This window comes from Hippocampus guttulatus, chromosome 14 (assembly GCF_054856545.1).
Source record: "Hippocampus guttulatus isolate MCC_2025c chromosome 14, RoL_Hgut_1.0, whole genome shotgun sequence".
NCBI classification, from domain to species: Eukaryota; Metazoa; Chordata; class Actinopteri; order Syngnathiformes; family Syngnathidae; genus Hippocampus; species Hippocampus guttulatus.
The window spans coordinates 13,280,570-13,299,285 of NC_141274.1; the positions used below are offsets into that span (position 1 = coordinate 13,280,570).

The 18,716-nt window shown below is 46.1% G+C and overlaps 2 protein-coding genes across 6 annotated transcripts; one reads left to right on the forward strand and one right to left on the reverse strand.

The window, feature by feature from the left end:
- Window positions 1-355: 355 nt before the first annotated feature.
- Window positions 356-9,799, forward strand: wdr47a (WD repeat domain 47a). Of its 3 annotated transcripts, none has more exons than XM_086128979.1 (17): window positions 356-586; window positions 1,355-1,524; window positions 1,611-1,694; window positions 1,799-1,883; window positions 2,322-2,453; window positions 2,540-2,716; window positions 2,858-3,369; window positions 3,548-3,665; window positions 4,015-4,196; window positions 4,916-5,155; window positions 5,237-5,300; window positions 5,833-5,993; window positions 6,073-6,242; window positions 6,630-6,800; window positions 6,874-7,005; window positions 7,502-7,720; window positions 8,003-9,799. In XM_086128979.1, the coding sequence occupies exons 2-17, from the start codon at window positions 1,367-1,369 to the stop codon at window positions 8,143-8,145; spliced, it is 2,748 nt and encodes a 915-aa protein (XP_085985105.1). In that variant the 5' UTR covers window positions 356-586; window positions 1,355-1,366; the 3' UTR covers window positions 8,146-9,799. The 3 variants fall into 3 exon arrangements, with proteins under 3 accessions (XP_085985105.1, XP_085985103.1, XP_085985104.1); XM_086128977.1 differs by lacking the exon at window positions 356-586 and adding an exon at window positions 698-794; XM_086128978.1 differs by lacking the exon at window positions 356-586 and having other exon boundaries at window positions 804-1,524.
- Window positions 9,770-18,579, reverse strand: gpsm2 (G protein signaling modulator 2). Of its 3 annotated transcripts, XM_086128982.1 has the most exons (15): window positions 18,398-18,579; window positions 17,921-17,959; window positions 13,721-13,942; window positions 13,502-13,637; window positions 12,892-13,031; window positions 12,671-12,794; window positions 12,468-12,583; window positions 12,202-12,357; window positions 12,017-12,125; window positions 11,789-11,912; window positions 11,637-11,713; window positions 11,299-11,490; window positions 11,065-11,227; window positions 10,641-10,831; window positions 9,770-10,487 (listed from the first exon to the last, which is right to left on the reverse strand). In XM_086128982.1, the coding sequence occupies exons 3-15, from the start codon at window positions 13,939-13,941 to the stop codon at window positions 10,314-10,316; spliced, it is 1,923 nt and encodes a 640-aa protein (XP_085985108.1). In that variant the 5' UTR covers window position 13,942; window positions 17,921-17,959; window positions 18,398-18,579; the 3' UTR covers window positions 9,770-10,313. The 3 variants fall into 3 exon arrangements, with proteins under 3 accessions (XP_085985108.1, XP_085985106.1, XP_085985107.1); XM_086128980.1 differs by lacking the exons at window positions 17,921-17,959; window positions 18,398-18,579 and adding an exon at window positions 15,951-16,312; XM_086128981.1 differs by lacking the exons at window positions 17,921-17,959; window positions 18,398-18,579 and adding an exon at window positions 14,630-15,031.
- Window positions 18,580-18,716: the final 137 nt, after the last annotated feature.

The following is an 18,716-nucleotide window of genomic DNA, read 5'->3' on the forward strand; positions in this document are numbered from 1 at the left end:
GTTTTCCATCTGTATTTAAGTCCCATTCAAACTGCATAATGTGACAGCAGTTTGCAATTGTAATTATATTAAATACACTTGGGTGTAAAAACTCCGTCTAACTTTTGATGAGTACTTAGGCCTAATAGCTGTTGTATTTTAGTAGGTCATTATGGTAGTCTTTGGAAAACGACGTTTTTTTTTTAGGTGGCAATGACATTTTTTGACAACGGCTGCCTTGGAGATCACTGTTTAGTGTCTCGTTGTCACCATGGCAACACATCGATTTTTTTTTTAAACGTTATTATCACATGTTATGATGAGTAATTTGATTATCTACGTGCATTGTTCCCTTTGGATGGAGGTGTGTTGAAGCAGTGACCATGAAAGGTCGCACCAGGCTGGGCTGGGCCGGACACATGCATCAAACCCGGAGGAGGGGGGTCACAATCGGCTTGAAGTCGGAGGACGTGACGGTAGGGACTGGGAGACCGGACGCCTTCACTCAAAAAACAACAACACGGAGTGCCACCGACGTGACAGCGTGCGTTCACGTCACGGAGACACGGCAGCTGTGTGTTTTCAACCCATGTTTTTCTCCTAACCGGTGAGTTTTTTTTCTTCTCACGGTTGCCCTTAAACTACTGACGTCGCTTGTCGCCGGGGAACAGAGCACCCCACCCGGCTAACGAGCCGATGATGATGCCGCGCCTTCCTCGTCCTTCTCCTCCTGCCATTGGCCTGGCGAAAGCTAGTCTAATCTCCCCTTTTAGTGGCGCCTGGTAAATTAGCCAGCTTGGTATGAGCTCCTGATGGTAACTATTTGCTGTAATCCAAAAGCTCCACTCGGCATGTAATGCTAACAAGTAGCCTAATCTCCTTATGGCTTTTTGCTAACCGCTGCTTTCTTCGCAATATGCTAACCTAGCATCGTCTTTTTTATGTTGTTGTTATATTCATTTTTTGGGGGTGGGGTAATTCTATATTGAAAGACGGTCTTAAATATTTTTGGTCTTATCATCAGAAGTGTTTGTGCACGTTGTCTTCATTCACCTGACTTCAGTTTGCTCATGTCTGCGAGGCGTTTGGAAATGGCAATCAGTGTTAGGCAGTTTAACACGACTCCAATTATCATGCTGTTGAATTACAACATCTCACTGGTATTATAATTGGTATTCAGGTTGTGAGTGGTTCATTGGAAAAATTTCCTCAAAAGTTTTACAACACTTGTCTTATATGAAGCCTGATTGTTCCACATTTTGGGCAGAAGTGCATCTTTTATTTTAAAATGTGTGACAGTTTTTCATGATCGGTGTTCAGTCAATGATTTGTTCCAGTGGTTTTGTGGATTTAGTGTTTCGATTGCTATTTGCAGTCTGTCGCCACCATGACAGAGGAAGAAACAATTAATGTGAAGGAGGTGGAGATCATCAAGGTGATCTTGGACTTCCTCCACTCCAGAAAGCTGCACATCAGCATGCTGGCTCTGGAAAAGGAGAGCGGCATTATCAACGGCCTCTACTCGGACGACATGCTCTTCCTCAGGTAGCCTCTATCATGACAGATTTTTCTCCTTTGCTACTTGAGGAGATCTTAAATGTTGTGGATGTCAATTATTGTGATTGTTTTAGACAACTGGTGCTGGATGGCCAGTGGGATGAGGTCCTGCAGTTTATTCAGCCTTTGGAGTGTATGGAGAAGTTTGATAAAAAGAGGTATCGTACAACAATATGATTTTTAGTGATCGGCAGTGTTGGCACAAATAAAAATACACTGTAAATAGCATCAGAATGTCACAATGACTCATTCTGCACTCCAGGTTCCGTTACATCGTCCTAAAGCAGAAGTTTCTGGAAGCTCTGTGTGTGAATAATGCCATGTCTGCTGAGGATGAGCCACAACATGTAAGTAAAAACATGAGAGCGCATTTGGCACGGTTACATCCATCCATCCATCCATTTTCCGATCCGCTTTATCCTCACAAGGGTCGCGGGGGGTGCTGGAGCCTATCGAGTTTTCATTTTAATGCTTCTGTCCGACATTTAGAGTTCAGGTTAAGCATAGTTAGCAAACTATCTGCCCATATTTATTGAGCCATGCAGAGAAATCTCACAGCACACCACCAAATAAAAATGTTAAACAAATGGGTACACGGGTTGATTATGTACTGTCGGCTGGTAACGGAAGAGCATTTCATCATTCTGTTTGTCACCATATGTCATTATTTGTAGTCATTAAATAATGTCCAGATTAATCAAATTGTATCATTTCCCACAGCGCAATAATAGTACCGAATGTCATCCATCTTCAGTTAGTGTTCTGTGCCTCACCTCTCGTTTTAGTTGGAGTTCACCATGCAGGAGGCGGTCAAGTGTCTGCACACCTTGGAGGAGTTCTGCCCCTCCAAAGACGACTACAGCAAATTGTGTCTCCTGCTCACCTTACCTCGCCTCACAAACCACGCTGAATTTAAGGCAAGGGATTTGTTTTACTTGCGCTCTTGCCATTTGTGGCCTTTGTGGTTGAGTCGCTTGTGACTTTACCGCTGTTCTCTTGTCAGGACTGGAACCCAAGCACAGCCCGGGTGCAGTGCTTCGAGGAGGCTTGCACCATGGTGGCCGAGTTCATCCCGGCGGATAGGAAGCTGAGTGAGGCTGGATTCAAAGCCAGCGGGGATCGCCTCTTCCAGCTCCTCCTCAAAGGAGTCCTCTATGAGTGCTGTGTGGAGTTCTGCCAGGTTGGGGCTGACAGTAGTACAGTGATAGTCCGCTGTTTTGGGGGGGGGGGGGGTGAATTGCGTCTGAACCAACAAGTAATTGTATACCTGTCTGCACTCGGGAAGGCTGTTGGATCAGTTGTGGGATCTCTTTGTGTCCAGAGCAAGGCAACAGGTGAAGAGATCACGGAGAGCGAGGTCCTGCTGGGCGTGGACATGCTGTGCGGCAACGGCTGCGATGATGTGGATTTGTCTCTGCTGTCCTGGATGCAGAACCTGGCCCACAGCGTCTTCTCCTGCGCCTTCGAACAGAAGCAGCTCAACATCCACGTGGACCGTCTGGTCAAACCGGCCAAGACCGGCTATGCCGACCTGCTCACTCCTCTCATCAGCAAACTGTCTCCGTATCCGTCCTCGCCGCTGCGGCGGCCCCAGTCCGCCGACACCTACATGTCGCGGTCTTTGAATCCGGCTCTGGATGGGTTGTCGTACGGGCTGTCCAACCAGGATAAGCGAACGAGTGGTGGCGAGGCCGCACTGGGTAAAGGTGTCTCCCCAATGTCTCACTCCTTTGCCAACTTCCACTACCCTGGTGCGGGCGGACAGAACCTCAGCAAGAGCCTCTTGATGGAGAGCTCCGACTGCCACAGCATTTTTGAGGAATCGCCAGAAACGTGAGTTAAACCGTCTGCTACTTGTATACAAATCTGCTGATAATCGGTATAATAATCATTTTAAAAAACATATTAATGCCTGTTCTTGCACCTTTTGTCCAAGGAGGACAAGCAAGCTTTTTTTTTTTTGTCAGTTGCTGTTGAAGTTTAGTGTCAAACTGTGCGTGTGCGCGTGTAGGTCCAGGACTGACTCACCTGTGGACAAAACGATGGGTTCGAGCGTTGCCCAGAACTCACGCCCCGCATCGGCTCCTGGAGAGGATGCACCACCAGCTGGTTCTGCTGAAAAGAATGAGGTAAACACCAAACGTATTTCTGATCTGGCATTGCTATGCTATTGACGTTTTTTGGATGGTGGCTGTGGAATGATTAGAGTAGAATAGAATAGAAAGTGCCTACTCCCAATCCAGTCCATAGAGGAGAGAGAAATGTGGGTGCAGCTTGACCTATCCCCGCACAATGTAGCCTTTCAAGCGTGTTTGACAGCGAATTGCAGTGATCCGCCTCACACATTAAATTGCTATTGCATTCCATTACGTCGCCACGAGTTTGCGCCGGCCTGCTACCATACTTTTGTGTCCCATCCCCCAAATCAATCTTTTACGTGGAGTATCGAATGCATGCCGTTCTGCTTCAACTTTGCAGCTCTGGGACTCCTCCGAGAAGTACGAGGAGTATTACCGTCAGCGCTTACGTGTGCAACAGCACCTGGAGCAGACGCAGCAGCAGAGGCTGATGTACAAGCAGATGTTGTTGGAAGGCGGCGTGCAGCAGGAGCCTCCACCCAGTGACTTGCAGCACAGCCTCACAGAAAAGTTCCTCAACAGGTAAAAAAAAAAAGAAGAAAGAGAACTACCGAGGGTCCCGCTTGTCGGCTGTGAGCATCTGTCAGACGAGAGAAAGGGGAACGCATATTATGATCAATCCTGTTTGGCTTCCCCTCAGCACGCACCGATGCAACCCCCTCCCGTCTCCCCCCCACATGCCTCCCCCAATGCCTGATGCACCATCTGTGCTGACCAGCATCGTCTCATCACACAGAGAGTCCTTATCACACAAAGGCCTTTTTTTTATTACATTTCCCCTGAGAATGACCTGGTCTGCATTATTCACATCATCTGCAGTTTCCCCCCGGTTCCATTTAATTTATATCGCATCAAAGTAAGACGGAAATTATGTTGGTCACGAGAAGCCTCAAGATCACACGATGCATGCATTGCAGACAGCTCCTCACTTGAAAGAGTGCAGAAGAAATAATGTGTCTGTTTTCAGGAATTATTTCAAATGTATTTGTAAATGTAAATAGAAGTTTGCTTGTTGATGGGAAATCCCCTCACAATCGAGGCCAAGGGTTCTTAAACTCTTTTGGGTCCAAGGACCACTTACAGGGGATTAATTGTGACAATTTTATTTATTTAGATTTATTATTATTTATTTAGAAGATGCATATGGATGGTCACAGCTCCTTTGTAATAATTCATTCATACATATTTGATGAGTAAGACACCGACAATGTACTAATGTAGAGCCTGATGTGCGTCACCAGGTCCATTCAGAAGCTGGAGGAGCTCAATGTGGGGATGGAGAGTTTAGGAGAGGAGGTGAAATCTTTGGCCCAACAGTGCAACGGCAACACACCTCCCTCCGAGCGCAACAACAACCCCGCCTCCGCCAGCCTGCAGCACAACCAGAGCGGTGGCGGCGGCGTGCTCAGCAGCACACCGCAGCACGTTGCGGGAGGCCGTCCCGTCTCGCCCCTAAATGAATCCCCCATCATCCAAAACAGGTTTCTGCAGCGTTGCACAAGTTGCACGGTCAAACAAACAGACAGACAGATTTGAAAGGTTTTATTTCTGTTGGTTGACAGCGGGCAGAATCACAAAGCAAGCCCACATGGTGACTCGCCAGGCTCATTATCCCGCAGCAAAGAGGTGCGTTGACACAGAAGGTACACGTCATATGTTGTGTTCATTGGCACTGCACAGCTTCAGCGTTCATTCGCTCCTTTGCACCAATTAGTACAGTTTGCCTGCCCATCGTATAGCACTACTGCTACTTTATAGCTTTTTTATGGAACATAACTACTCATCCATGGCAGAAAACTGGTTTTGAGAAAGGAGAACCACAGTTGGCGAGTGCCTCGGCCTCATGCTCATCACATTTTAATTTTGTTCATACGATTCTTTGAGGAGGATTACAAATAAACAGTTGACGCTAAAATGGCCATCTTGCCTTCATACTGTATCGCAATTGAAAGCCCCCATACAGCTTTACTGTTCTAAAACCCTTCTAGTAATTTACTGCTTAGTGCAAATGAGAAGGCTAATATGGCAAAGAAGATTATTAGGTACGCATTGTATCTGCCACGTGTGCCATGGATGACATGCTGCTTAAATATCGAGGTCATGGCGTTCCTGTTAAATGGATCTAATGTGACTTTTTTTGGTGTTTTTTTTTAAACAGGGTAGCGACAAAGAAAAAAGACTGTTTGTGCCCGTGCATACTCTCGAGGACACTCAGGCTGTTCGTGCCGTTTCCTTCCACCCGTCTGGGACCCTCTACGCTGTTGGCTCCAACTCCAAAACACTCCGCGTCTGCGCCTATCCAGAAACACGTGACACCAGGTGACTGTGGCCGCCAGACAAACATGTACAACCTTACCACGCTATTATCCCTCCCGAGCTCATGTCATTCTTTCGTTAGCGACTCGAGTCCAGCGACGCAGCCGGTAGTCCGCTTCAAAAGGAACAAACACCACAAAGGTTCGATCTACTGCGTGGCCTGGAGCCACTGTGGGCAGCTGCTGGCGACCGGCTCGAACGACAAATATGTCAAAGTTCTACCGTTCAGTGCGGAGACTTGCAATGCCACAGGTACAGTAAGTGTGTCTGAATGAGTCGAACCCTGAATAACTCGCCGCAATAGGTAGATTATTCATCCCATGATGAAAATCAAACTGCTCCAGGCGCAGCAGCGCTCTTCACGCGTATGCACTTGCGTTGATAATAAAGAAAACAACCGATAAGTGCAAACAAATACGAGAGCTGTATCAAGGAGGAATTTTTTAAAATTAATTAGCAAGTAGAGAAAAAAAAAGGTAGCTGTAGATGGCATTCGAATAAAATATATTCACTCTCGAGTAATATTTGTACAATTTGTGCAAAGTGGGAGATAGTATTGTTGACACTAAGGACGGCGTTTTAAACGTAGGTCGGGAAATACTGCTCACCGGTGTGACATCATGGTGCTTCCCCTCTCAGGCCCAGACTTGGAGTTCAGCATGCACGATGGCACCATCAGGGACTTGGCCTTCATGGAGGGCCCAGAAAGCGGAGGGGCCATCTTAATCAGCGCCGGAGCAGGAGACTGCAACATTTACACCACCGACTGCCAGCGAGGGCAAGGCCTGCATGCCCTCAGCGGACACACGGGTACGCACGGGCACACGCGCCCGAGATGACAATTGTGTTGGATGTCAACTCAAAATGTGCGCTTTGTTGGTAGGTCACATCCTGTCTCTTTACACGTGGGGGGGCTGGATGATCGCATCCGGCTCCCAAGACAAGACGGTGCGTTTCTGGGACCTCAGGGTGCCCACCTGCGTGCGAGTGGTGGGCACAGCCTTCCACGGCTCAGGTATCGGCGGCATTTGAAAAAAAAAATTCAAACAGCTTTGGATGACTTTGGTACAGTCTGCACGTTGCTGAGTGATCCCAAAATTTGTTTTTGTTTGGGCTGAACAGTTTTGAAAAATAACTTCCCATAATTTCCCATGAATAATATGCCCTCTTATGTAATAAGACTGGGCCGGCCCCCATGAGTAGTGACGATCTTCGTATAAGTAGACTAAAATAGACTAATATGTCCATGGGTGCCAAACTGCAAGTATGTGGGGGTTGACTTCAAACACCTACATTTTTATTTATTTTTTTTTTTACCTTGACATTAATCTCTTGATAAATGACCATTAAAAAAAATTCTATTTAAAATATACTTTAACTTTTTTTTCCTTCTTATATGTAAATGTCCATTATAATTAAATTTAAAAAAAAATTCTTAATGCTTTCTATAGACACTGAGATGAATTCTATTGAGATTTGCCAACACGTGTCCATCTGCATCTCCTCCTCAGGTAGCCCCGTGGCCTCGGTGGCGGTGGACCCGAGCGGCCGTCTGCTGTCGACGGGACAAGAGGACAGCGCTTGCATGCTCTACGACATTCGAGGCGGGCGCATCGTGCAGGTGTACCGCCCGCACGGCAGCGACGTGCGCTCCGTCCGCTTCTCTCCCGGCGCGCACTACCTGCTCACTGGCTCTTATGACACCAAAGTCATGGTCACCAACCTTCAAGGTCAATTTGTCTACCGGGCCCGGGAGCTTGTCTAGGGCAGTATATGAAATTCGTGAGAACTGCCGACTGTTATGCACAATAGATTTTAATTGAGTCACCATTCAGGTATACTTTTTTCCCTTTAAGTGCGGTGTTAATGTATATGAACAGTAGCTTAAAATAATATTAAACATGTAACTAGAGGAGCTATTATCTGCTTCGACCCGAATGAGGACGGGCGATGGATGTTCATATGTGCTGTCTCAATTAATGCCTTTTTATTTTTATTTTCCCTGCGTTCAGGTGACTTGACTAAGCAGCTGCCTGTGACGGTGGTGGGGGAGCACGGCGACAAGGTGATCCAGTGTCGCTGGCACACCGAGGACCTCTCCTTCCTGTCGTCGTCTGCCGACCGCACCGTCACGCTGTGGACTCACAACCCATAATGCGGTCTCACACACACACACACACACACACAGAGCACAGCGTTTCATCTGAAACACACACGCATGCACACGCACACCCTCACAATAACAGTTGGCGGCGTAGGGATTCTCGATGATCATAAACTAGCAACACCGCAGAGGCACATGCTGCACATAGTCACACTGTTGAAATTTATTTGAGCATTTATTTGCTATCCGGTATGGGGTCCATGTACTAGGATGTGCTTTATTCTTACTACTAAGGCAGTTCAGCACACAAGTTGAACTAGTTCTGTTTTTCCACTTCTTGTGCCACTTTTGGCCTACTAGTTCGGAATTAAACCTTATAAGTAAACTAGTATACTGCAGTTGTCACACTACCAGGCCCAACTAGTAGGCGTGTGTCACACACTGGTAGCCTCCTGGATCCTACTAGTGGCACCAAAGTGCCACTAGTACATCTGACATGTAGTTGTCCCAATAGTAAGCACAAAGAGTGGATTTCAAATATATTAGTACTATTTTTTTCACTACTCCCTTCCACGACTGTTTTTTTTTTTTCACACTAGTAGGATACTGTACTAGTGGGATAACTACTTGTTACTAGTGAGGCAAATTTACTTTTGGTGCTACTAGTTGGGTTTAGGAGGCTACTAGTGCATGACAAATCCCTACTAGTTAGGCCTGGTAATGTTACTAGTGCAGCACAGTAGCTTACTATTGAGATTTAGTAGTGTTAACTGCTCCAACGGCTTTGCATACTAGAAGCGTGCAGATGTCAACTAGTGGACACTTTTGGCTCACTAGTAGCGTAGTTCATCACTGTGGTGACACACGAGGCTGCATGACAGGAACGAAGCTCTTTTTCATGATGGTGCCTTTCTTGAGTTCTCAAATGAACACAGACCAGATCAAATTCCACATTTTTGCCAACCCATTTACTCCAGCTGCTGTTGTATTTTATTTATTTATTTATTTATTATTTCCCTTTGGAAAACTGGAATTTTCTCACGTGAAATTGTAATCGTACGGCGTGTCAAATAGCAAGCTTGTGGCAGCTTTTACAGTCTCTGCTGTTGCTTCCCCTCATGCCGACGTTCATTTACCCACAAATGTACAACCCCAAATGTGTATATCGTTGTTCTTAAATTGAGCAATCAGTTGAGCAAGCAGGAGCCGTTCTAAACAATGAACAGTTGTTATTAAGCCAGTTTCCAAAGGGAATAGAAGGCTCCATTTGTAGTTGCGCAGATGTTTTTGGTCATTTGTTGGTTCTTTTTAAATGCTGCTGTACTGAGGTCACAACGGTAGGGGGCAGTCGATACTCTTACTAATTTTTTTTTTTGCACAGTACATAGGAACGTTAATATTTATTTGAAGCCAGTATTTGGGACATATAGACTGTGTTCACTTCTTGAAATTTAATGCACTTTGCTGTCTAATGCTAATTTATTTTTGTTTTTAAATGCTAATGTCTTTTAACAAATAACACCAAACTAATACGTACATGCATAATTATTTCAGTTGTGATTATGTACAATGATTACGTACAATTATGTAATGAAATGCTAGTGGCCGATGTATTGAGCCTGTCTTGTTTTCTAAAAAAAAAAAAAGTAATTTAATGCAAGCCAACAAATTGATGTTACGTTCATTAAAGTGTCTTTTAATCAAGCGTAATTGTGTTTCATTGGAATGGGTCAATACACCATGGGTCAATACACCAAAAGTAGCCATGAGAGGCATTTAATTGCTCCAACCTCTTCTAAAATTAAGTACAAAAGATTAGCACTGTACACATGAATTCACACAATTCTTGAGATGGACATTACTGGAAAAAGATGAGTGAAATTATTTTGCCAATCTGCAATTGAAAAACAAAATCCATGTAAAGCGACAGAAAAACAGAACAGCGAACAGAAGCACAACAGTCATAAAAAGCACAACACATACAAATAGAAATGCGTTTGTGTATTACAAGTAATACAAAGGTGAAATCATGACACTGTAGTAGTGAAAAACAAGGATGAAAAACATTTTGTCCCTGATACCGCTTGTGCAAGGTGAGTTGAGAGTTCCTCCACACGGTCGACTACATACTGGCTGATGCTTCTGATGGGTCTTTTTTTGAACTTCAAATTGCAAACGCCACCTTTCAGGGGGGCCCTTGGGGAAAGTAAGTACTTTGTTCAGTTGGAGGCAGCGTTGGTCTTTGCCGCGGTGGAGGGCAACGTGACGCGCTGCTCGTCCATTCTTTTGGCCTGCGAGCGCATGATGAGGCTGAAGAAATCCTCGTCCGGTACCGTGGGCCCACGCGCCGGAGGAGGAGGAGGTGCGGAGCGCTGGTCGTCCAAGCGGGATCCCTGGAGGTCACGTAACAGATCCAGTTAAGACTACTGCCTTGTCATACAAATAGAGCCCAAATGTAGCATCATACATCACTGTCAAAAATTAACCGATACCACGTGTTTTAAGTATTAGTAGAGAATTTGGTACCGCCACAGCACTCGGCCCACCTGGCACTTGACCAGCATGTTGAAGAAGTCTTCGTCGGGCTCGGCGTTGTCCGCATTGGCCATCAGGTGGTTGAGCACGGCCTGGTTGGTGTTCTGGTTGAGCCTGAGACCCGGCAGGCTCCCGCCGGCGACCGAGGAGTCCTCGACCCGCCGGCCTTGAGCACCGGACACATTGGCGGAATCAGAAACAGCTGCCAGGAAGGAGAGGATGAATTCATGAATGGATTTGGATTTTTCATGAATTGGCATCTTGAAATGAGTGAGGCAAAATGGAGAACACTGCAGTCATAGTAAAGCCCTCTATGATTCACTATAACCAGCTCTTCATGTTTTTGTTCGATTGTGTGTGAATTCAGACACCCGCAAAAAATTTCGGAATGTTTGCTTTGCTTTTTTTTTTTTTTTTCCAGGGCTCCATACTCACATTTCCTGATGATCCTGGGCGGAGAGTGGGAGCCGCCGTTTAGCGACAAAAGGCTGCCGCCTTTGTCACGAACGGAGCAGCGCTGATCGTCCATTCGGTTGCTCTGGAAGCGAGTGAGGAGGTCAAAGAAGCCCTCGTCCCCGAGCATGTCAGGACTGGATCGCTATGCGAAAACGCAGCGGGCCGTCAAGACACGAGTGTCAAGGTTGAGTGTTGTCTGGTGAGTCGTTCTACCTTGTGTGCCCCGTGCGGAGGCACGTTGCCGCTGTCCAGAGTGTTACTGGCATCCTGGAGGACCTTACTGGAACCTCCGCCGGCTTTGAACTTCTTCCCGCGCAGACGGCTAACAAAGAACAACTTGGAGGAGCTCTTGATGAGGGCGGGCTTGCTCTGTTTGCTCAGGATGTCGCTGCTCCACTTCTGAACCTTAACAACACAAACACTCACTTGATATTTGGTGCAAAGTAAAAACTGCGATGGGGGAAATGATGCCATTCTACTTAAAGGGTCCAAAAATCAGTCAGTAAAGGTTGGGAAACAATCGTGATTAAAAAAAAGAGTGAGGCGCATACGTTCATCTTGTCAGGCGTGAGGTTCATCAGCTCCAGGTTCTCCATGCTGTGCCTCCTGCTCATCCTCGGCCTCGCCCCTGCAACGCAGACCTGCTGACGGTGGCCGCCATTGGGAAAACATGGGAAAACACTCAACGTCCCAAATCGCTCACCTTGCATCTTGTCGTCGATGTTCTCGGACAGGGTGGAGTTATTGGTGCTGTAGCTCAGGCCTAAGACCGTCTGCAGATCTGTCACGTTCATACGCGCCGTCAGCTCGCCGCTCCTGTCTCCGGTCTGGTACAATTTTTAACATTTGTTGACAAGTGCTATTTGACTTTAGAACTGCCAGGAATGATTCATTTCATTTTTTTTCGTTGATGAAAGGCGACTTGACAAACCTCTCTGCAGATCTCCAGGTGTTTCTCAGCAAAGTGCATGGCCTGGTCGTGGTTACCAAGTGCAGTGTGGGCGTTTCCCAGACTCCAGCACGCTCGACCTTCGCCAATCCTGCACGCGCACGGCACTCTGGTCAAGGTAAGCGATGACCCGGACGGCTCCGGTGTGGTCGTGCGAGCGTCCGTACCGGTCATTGAGGTCCTGGGCTATGATGAGGTGTTTGAGGTGGTAGTCGATGGCTCTCTCGTAGTCCTGCAGCAGAGTGTACGTGTTGCCCAAACTGTAGCATGCCTGAGCCTCCACCGCACGATCCTTCAGCTGCCTCGCCAGCTGCAGCGTCCTCCTGAAACACCGCGGACATTTCAAATCGTGCCTTGAGATACAAGTGACCTGACTCATATTACGTGCGCTGTACTACTTCGTCAACGCAACCACATGAGCGGGTCGACTTACTTGTAATGCTCGGCGGCCACTTCGAACTCTCCGAGGAAGATGTAAGCGTTGCCCAAGTTACAGTAAGCACGTCTTTCCGCGGAGCGGTCGCCAAATTCCTTTGCTATTAGGAGACGCTGAAGACAGATGGAACGATTTTTCCAGGGGAAATTTCCCACCCAAGATAAGCAACTTTTTCTTTTTTTTGTGGCCTAAGCCCTCACCTGCTCATGAGACGCCACGGCGTTGCGAAAGTTCCCCAGCAGGTAGTGAGTGTTACCCAGGTTTCCGTACGTTCGACCCTGGGCGGCCCGGTCACCAAGCTCCTGCACGAGCACCAGGTTTGCCCTGAAAGTCCACGCGGGGATGACCGATAAGCTGGATCATACAGGTGATATTAACACACACACACACACACACACACAGTAAGCACACTGTGACATACTCGTAATATTCCGAGGCCTTCCTCAGCGCCGCCATAACGTCTTCTGGGAAATCTCCAGGCTCTGCTCCACTCCAGCAAATACTTTTTCCTTGAGCATGATACACGTTGCCAAAGTTGTAGAGAGCTCGCGCCTGACCCACCTGCAACGCACACATGAAAACGTTTTATATTTGATGTTAAACGATAATTGTTGAAGTCTGTACGCAGCATTAAGAAAATTGTGATTTTCTAGGAATGGTCTAGATGTGATCAACTGTTAACGTGACCAATGGCAGAGATGTATAGAACTAAAGTTATGCAGATTGATATTTATCACTTTGCAAATTATTGTGAGAAGTCATTCACATAAATGAATCTCATTGTCTTTTAAACACAAACTAAAATGCTCTCCCGCTCTTAATGGTCAGCTGCGGATGTAAACAGGAAGAAGCTTTGCAGTAGGGCTGAGGAGTCAGTAACAGCAGACACAATTCGAACCCCCCAGGCCCCGTGTTTATATTTGCCTACACAATAACTTTTTAAACCATTAACATACCACAAACTCCCCCCCCCCCAACTTTCCCCCTTTCAGGGAACAGCGGTTACTGCATCTTTTTATTTCAAAGCTTACCTTGTCGCTGATGTCCGTGGCTATCTCCAAGTGCCTCTGACAGCACACCATGGCCTCATTGAACCTCCCCAGCACCTTCAGCGTATTGCCGAGATTCCCGCTGGCTTTGGCCTCGCCGAGCAGATCCCCGATGGTCCTGCGCGCAGAAAGGCGTTTCAAAAGGTGAGATCCGGCGTGACGGGATCGCTCTGGCGTGCCTGCGGTGACGCCACCCCCCACCTGGTCAAGGTGAGGTCGTGCCGGTGGAACTCCAGCGCCTTGGCGTAGTCGTGCAGGTGGAAGTAGGCGTTTCCCAGCTGGCTGTAGATGGCGCTGAGCACCTGCAGGTCCTCCGTGCCCACCTGGATGGCGGCTTCGAAGAAGGATACGCCGGCTCTGTAGTCGCCCAACTTGCAGAGACGCTCGCCCTCCAGCGCCAGCTCAAGGCAGGACACCTCCATCCTACAGTGGTCACCAGGTAAAAAAAAAGTTTACTTTTTTTGAAATTGGGAAAAGGCTCTCAAAAGATGCGCAGTCATTCGGGCAAGATCACCAGAACCGAGTGGCCAAAAACTTTGCGCGGCGGCGGAATCCTTCAGTAGAGGATGTTATTTCACTGCTTCCTTCCATTTCCAGAGAACAATGAACCGGACTGTGGAAATGACTGAGCAGAGTGTACACGTACGCCCTTATTTGTTATGGTAGATGGCATCATTTAGTAGAGTAGTCGGCTCGCAGATCTTTCAATGTGTGTGCCGAAGTCCAACAAGATGGGGTTCGACCAAAAATGTCCTATGTTTGCTTTATTGGATGCATATGTTTAAAATAATATGAAGTCATTATTAACAGCAAATGCTGGGTTGATCTGTTCATGGGTTTCATCAGGCTAGGCCAAAATAAAAGTCTCACTTTTGTGTCGGCAGGGAAAGTTCCCTCTATTGTTCCAAAGACATCAAAAGATGCGAGAGAGCTTTTCAGGGTTGAGCTATCTAGTTTCCCCTCACACCCAGTCTCTTACAAATTGTAGATAAGTCACCCAAATACACAAACGAAAAACTGCAGCTCTCACTTGTCCATGAAATGTGCATCCTCATTGCGCGTACAAGCAAAGAGGGTTCGGTTAAGTAGATGCGACGCATACCGGCCTACCTGCAGCTTTTTCTTGCCTTACAACAACAGCAGCACATGGCGCAGCTGAGACGCGTCTACCGAGGTTTCCGCTGCATCCGGGCTGCAGGAGAGGCGGAACCTCAAAAGAAGAACTTTTTCTCTTTTGGCTCTCACGGAGATCAAATCAAAAAGTAGATTAGTATTTCTGGTGACCTCAAAGTGTCCGACGTCAGCGATATCAAAGACGAGACGAACCCCCGAAGGCGTGTGACACCGTCGACCGCGTTAAGCCTAAATGCAAGCAAGGGCACGGGAAAGATGCAGGTCAGCGTTCTCTTGGCTCATCTTTATCGTCTTTCACTCAAGGTCTCTCCTCTGACCTGGTCACGTGAGATTACAGCGGCAGGAGCGCAACAGATTACGGGTCGGGCGAAGGCTTTACATAGTTTTATGTCGGGCAGATGGCCGCTTGCGGTCCCATGGAGTCAATTACCGTCCCGGCAGTGTTGACACGCACACAAAGCAGGCAAGGGATGAATATTTTAGAGCTTGTTAAATATTGACGCTATCTTCAACAGGAGCTTTGGCGGGTAATTCCAGATGCCAAAATACACCTGACATTAAATTCGCAAGAAATTGGAAAGTTAAATTGCATCCCGACCTTGGATCTGCTGGACTGTCCAGAATTCCAATCGCAAAAATCTAGAAAATTGTCTAGTTATTCTGATATATTTGTCCCCCCACACACACACAACTCAATGCCATAACGAAATTTAGGAGAAAAAAATGGTCACCGATACTGATACCAAGTACAGATACTACTGGTACTTTTGATAAATAACCCCCTTAGCCCCCCAAAATGACAGATCATTTTACAGAAATCCATATATGCCTCAATATATAAGCATTTCCCCTTAACTTAGCATGAAATGAATGGTGAGTTTCTATTCTTCGTATTGGCCGTCCTTGCAAATAGTGATACATTGGGATAAGGCCGAGTATCTCGCCTCTGTTTATCGTTCTAGCATTTTTTTTGTGTGTGTTTTTGTTTCCATAAATATATTACAAAAGTTTTGTTTTTTGTTTCCAAGCCATACAGGAGTGGTCATAGTCATGACAAATAAAGTCTTGAGACTGCTGAAGGTTGAGAGGTGCCTTTGGCACTTAACGCCCATCTTGCCCCCTATCTCGAGCCACCTCACTTATGACATCACCTCCTTCACGCGTGCACATCCATCAATTTCCTGTTCGGAATTGAAATGAATTAATTGTTGAACATATTTTCAAAAATGCTCTTAAAGCATGTATGTCACGGTGAACGACAATTAAGCTGTGCAACTCTTTTAGTTGAGGCTCCTACCTGTAGCGGACATGGAAGGACTGATCCTCGGCTCGTGTGCTAATCACGGAGCCGTCGGTATCCATCGCTGTGCATAATATGAGGGAAAATCCTAATTTTGTTCCTGACCAAATGGTTGCGTTGAAAAGCGCACGCGCAAAGAAGTAGCTCAAAATAGAATTTAGGAGGAAAAAATAATTAAAAAGTCCACAGAAGGGAGGCTAGCTAGTAAGTGTCCCCTGGGCTGCTTTGTGTGTCCCTCCCCCTCAGCGGCCCTCTGTGGAGAGAATACAAGATGCTGTGTGTGTGTGTGAAGCCTCTTTCTGACCACGCGCCGCCATGGCAACACCCACCAAAACAGCGCCGTGAGCGAGCCGACTGAGGCGGGACGAGAGAGAGAGTGCAGGGCGGGAATGGAAAAGGATGGCGGTCAGCACGCGCTAGCTGTCAATTATAGACGCAGGTTCGAGCTCTGGAGTTGCTGCACGGCGAGCCAGAGATGAGAACGGAAAGGCTTTAAAAAGTTTGACCCAAAAGAAACCCTGAAACAGTCCAGAACATCCTCCACAAGGAGGGGAAAAAAGCCTGCCTGAACTACCCAAAGATAAGCAAGCGACCAGAGCCAACAATTAGCTCATTTCTCCATGAGGTCATGCAAGCCACACCAATGCATCTCCCCAAACTCGCACTTCTGCCACCGGGGATCAGATAAGGTGTTTTCCCTTCATTCTTTACTTTAAAACAAAAAAAAACCCCACCAAAGATTCTTGAGCTCAATCTTTTCATTCAAAATATCTTTGGGTGAACCTCCACATATTTGCCTTTTGCTCTTCATAAATTCATCTATTTGCATTTTTTTCCCCCTCGACAACCCATCCTGATGGCGCCACAAGTTTGTCAAATAGGAAAAGTAGTAATTGGTGTCAAGGAAGTATTGTCGAAGAGATCCATCTTCCCTGGCGCACAGTTCTTTGTATATCAGGGGAGGAGCTAAATTCAGCCTGGGTTAGCGACTGGTTCGCACATCCGCCTCACAGTGCAGAGGTGCAGGATTCAATTCTAAGCCTTGGTCTACCTTTGGGCAGTTTGCATGTTCTCCAAGTGCCTGAGTGTGTTTTCTCCGGGTACACCGGTTTCCTCACATATTCCACAAACGTGCACCGTCGATTAATTGATCACTCTAAATGTTTCTATGAAGCTGAAATTTTGCTAAGTATCTTGATGATGCAACGATGCAAAGATGGACTTTTTAGATGTACACAGGTGGCTTGCCAATGACGCTAAACAATCTCCAAAGTATGGGCATGTAACAATGGCCGTCCCACTCCACATTCAAAAGCATATAAAAAGTAGAAATGTGTCAACTGTCAGTCAACTGCAAGGGAGTGTCTCTATTGACCAAGTCCATACATAGTATGGTACAATAATCCCTCCTGGACTAAAAAAAAGAAATCCTCATTGACACAGTCTGAGGAGTGGCTGTGTGCACCTTTCCCGCCATTGTCTGCCAAGACGGTGTGCTTCTAAATGAATTGCGTTAAAAGCTGTTCGTTGACATGACATGTACGCGTGTGTGTGTGTGTGTGCGCGTGCATGCACAAGTGAAGCACACTCACTAGACATTATATCAGGTACATTTGCATTAGTGCAAGACTCCACTCGGTTCTAACATCTCGATTTCCTGATCGAGCAGCATTAGATGGGCAAAACTTTAGAAGCAGTCCTCGGTATGATACAGTAAAAAACAGAATCATAGTAATGAAATAGCAGTTACAAAAATAACTTTTTAACAGTCTGTCCAAAGAGAACAAAATTACACTCATTTGTGTCGGATCTAAGATTGCACAGGTCTACCAAATGAAGTGTCTGCTCACTCAAGATTCCACGGAGAGGCTGATCAGCATTTATGAAAGAAATTAGTGCCCCAGACAGCACAAAGCCAGAAACACAAAAGTAAATGGAATAAAAATACAAAATCATGGCATACTGACCGGTAGCTCCTTCTCAAGGGGGCAGGAAATCTAGAAAGCCTGTAAAGAATTTTTTTAACCATTAATAATGATTTTAACTGTCATTTTTGTTCATAGTTTTCATCATAAATCACACTCTGTACTTGGATTACATTATCCCTGAATTTTCACTGTAAATAGAGATGCCAATAGTGGCATCCAATACAAGAATGAATCATTAGTTAGAAGTTATCTACTATGCAAGTTTCAATATTACAACAAAGACTATTTAACTCGATTCATCAATACCGTGCACAATACTTCTTTTAAAAAGTCAGCATGTTTCTCAAAAGTCAACATTATTTAATATATAATATAACTGGTTATTCAGAGCAATTATTAGACATTACAATGCCCACCATAACTGGAAGTTTTATTCGGGAATCACAAAGAACTGTGAGCTACCGTCTAATTACAAAGTCAATGGTTAGTCGGTTAGCGAATTAGCTGAAAACTTACGTGAGTCGATCCAGTTCGAACAGGTCGTGTATTCTTCTCTCCTTGTTTCACTTTGTTAAACCCTACTCCCGTGCAAAAATAGACACATTGCGCAAAGACGACACTATTCGATAGCCATAGTTCATTTTGTTAAACTTCGATGAGTAATTCAAGAAGGTTACTTTTTTTTTTTTAACTTTTTGTCCTTATCGTAGTGAAGTTTGTTTTTGGACAAGCAGCCAATCGGAGTGCGGTATTCAAAGAAAGCCACGCCTAGCCGTCCGTTCATTGGTCCAATATTTTTGAATAAAACTATTGCATGACGTCAGGTAAAGCCGCT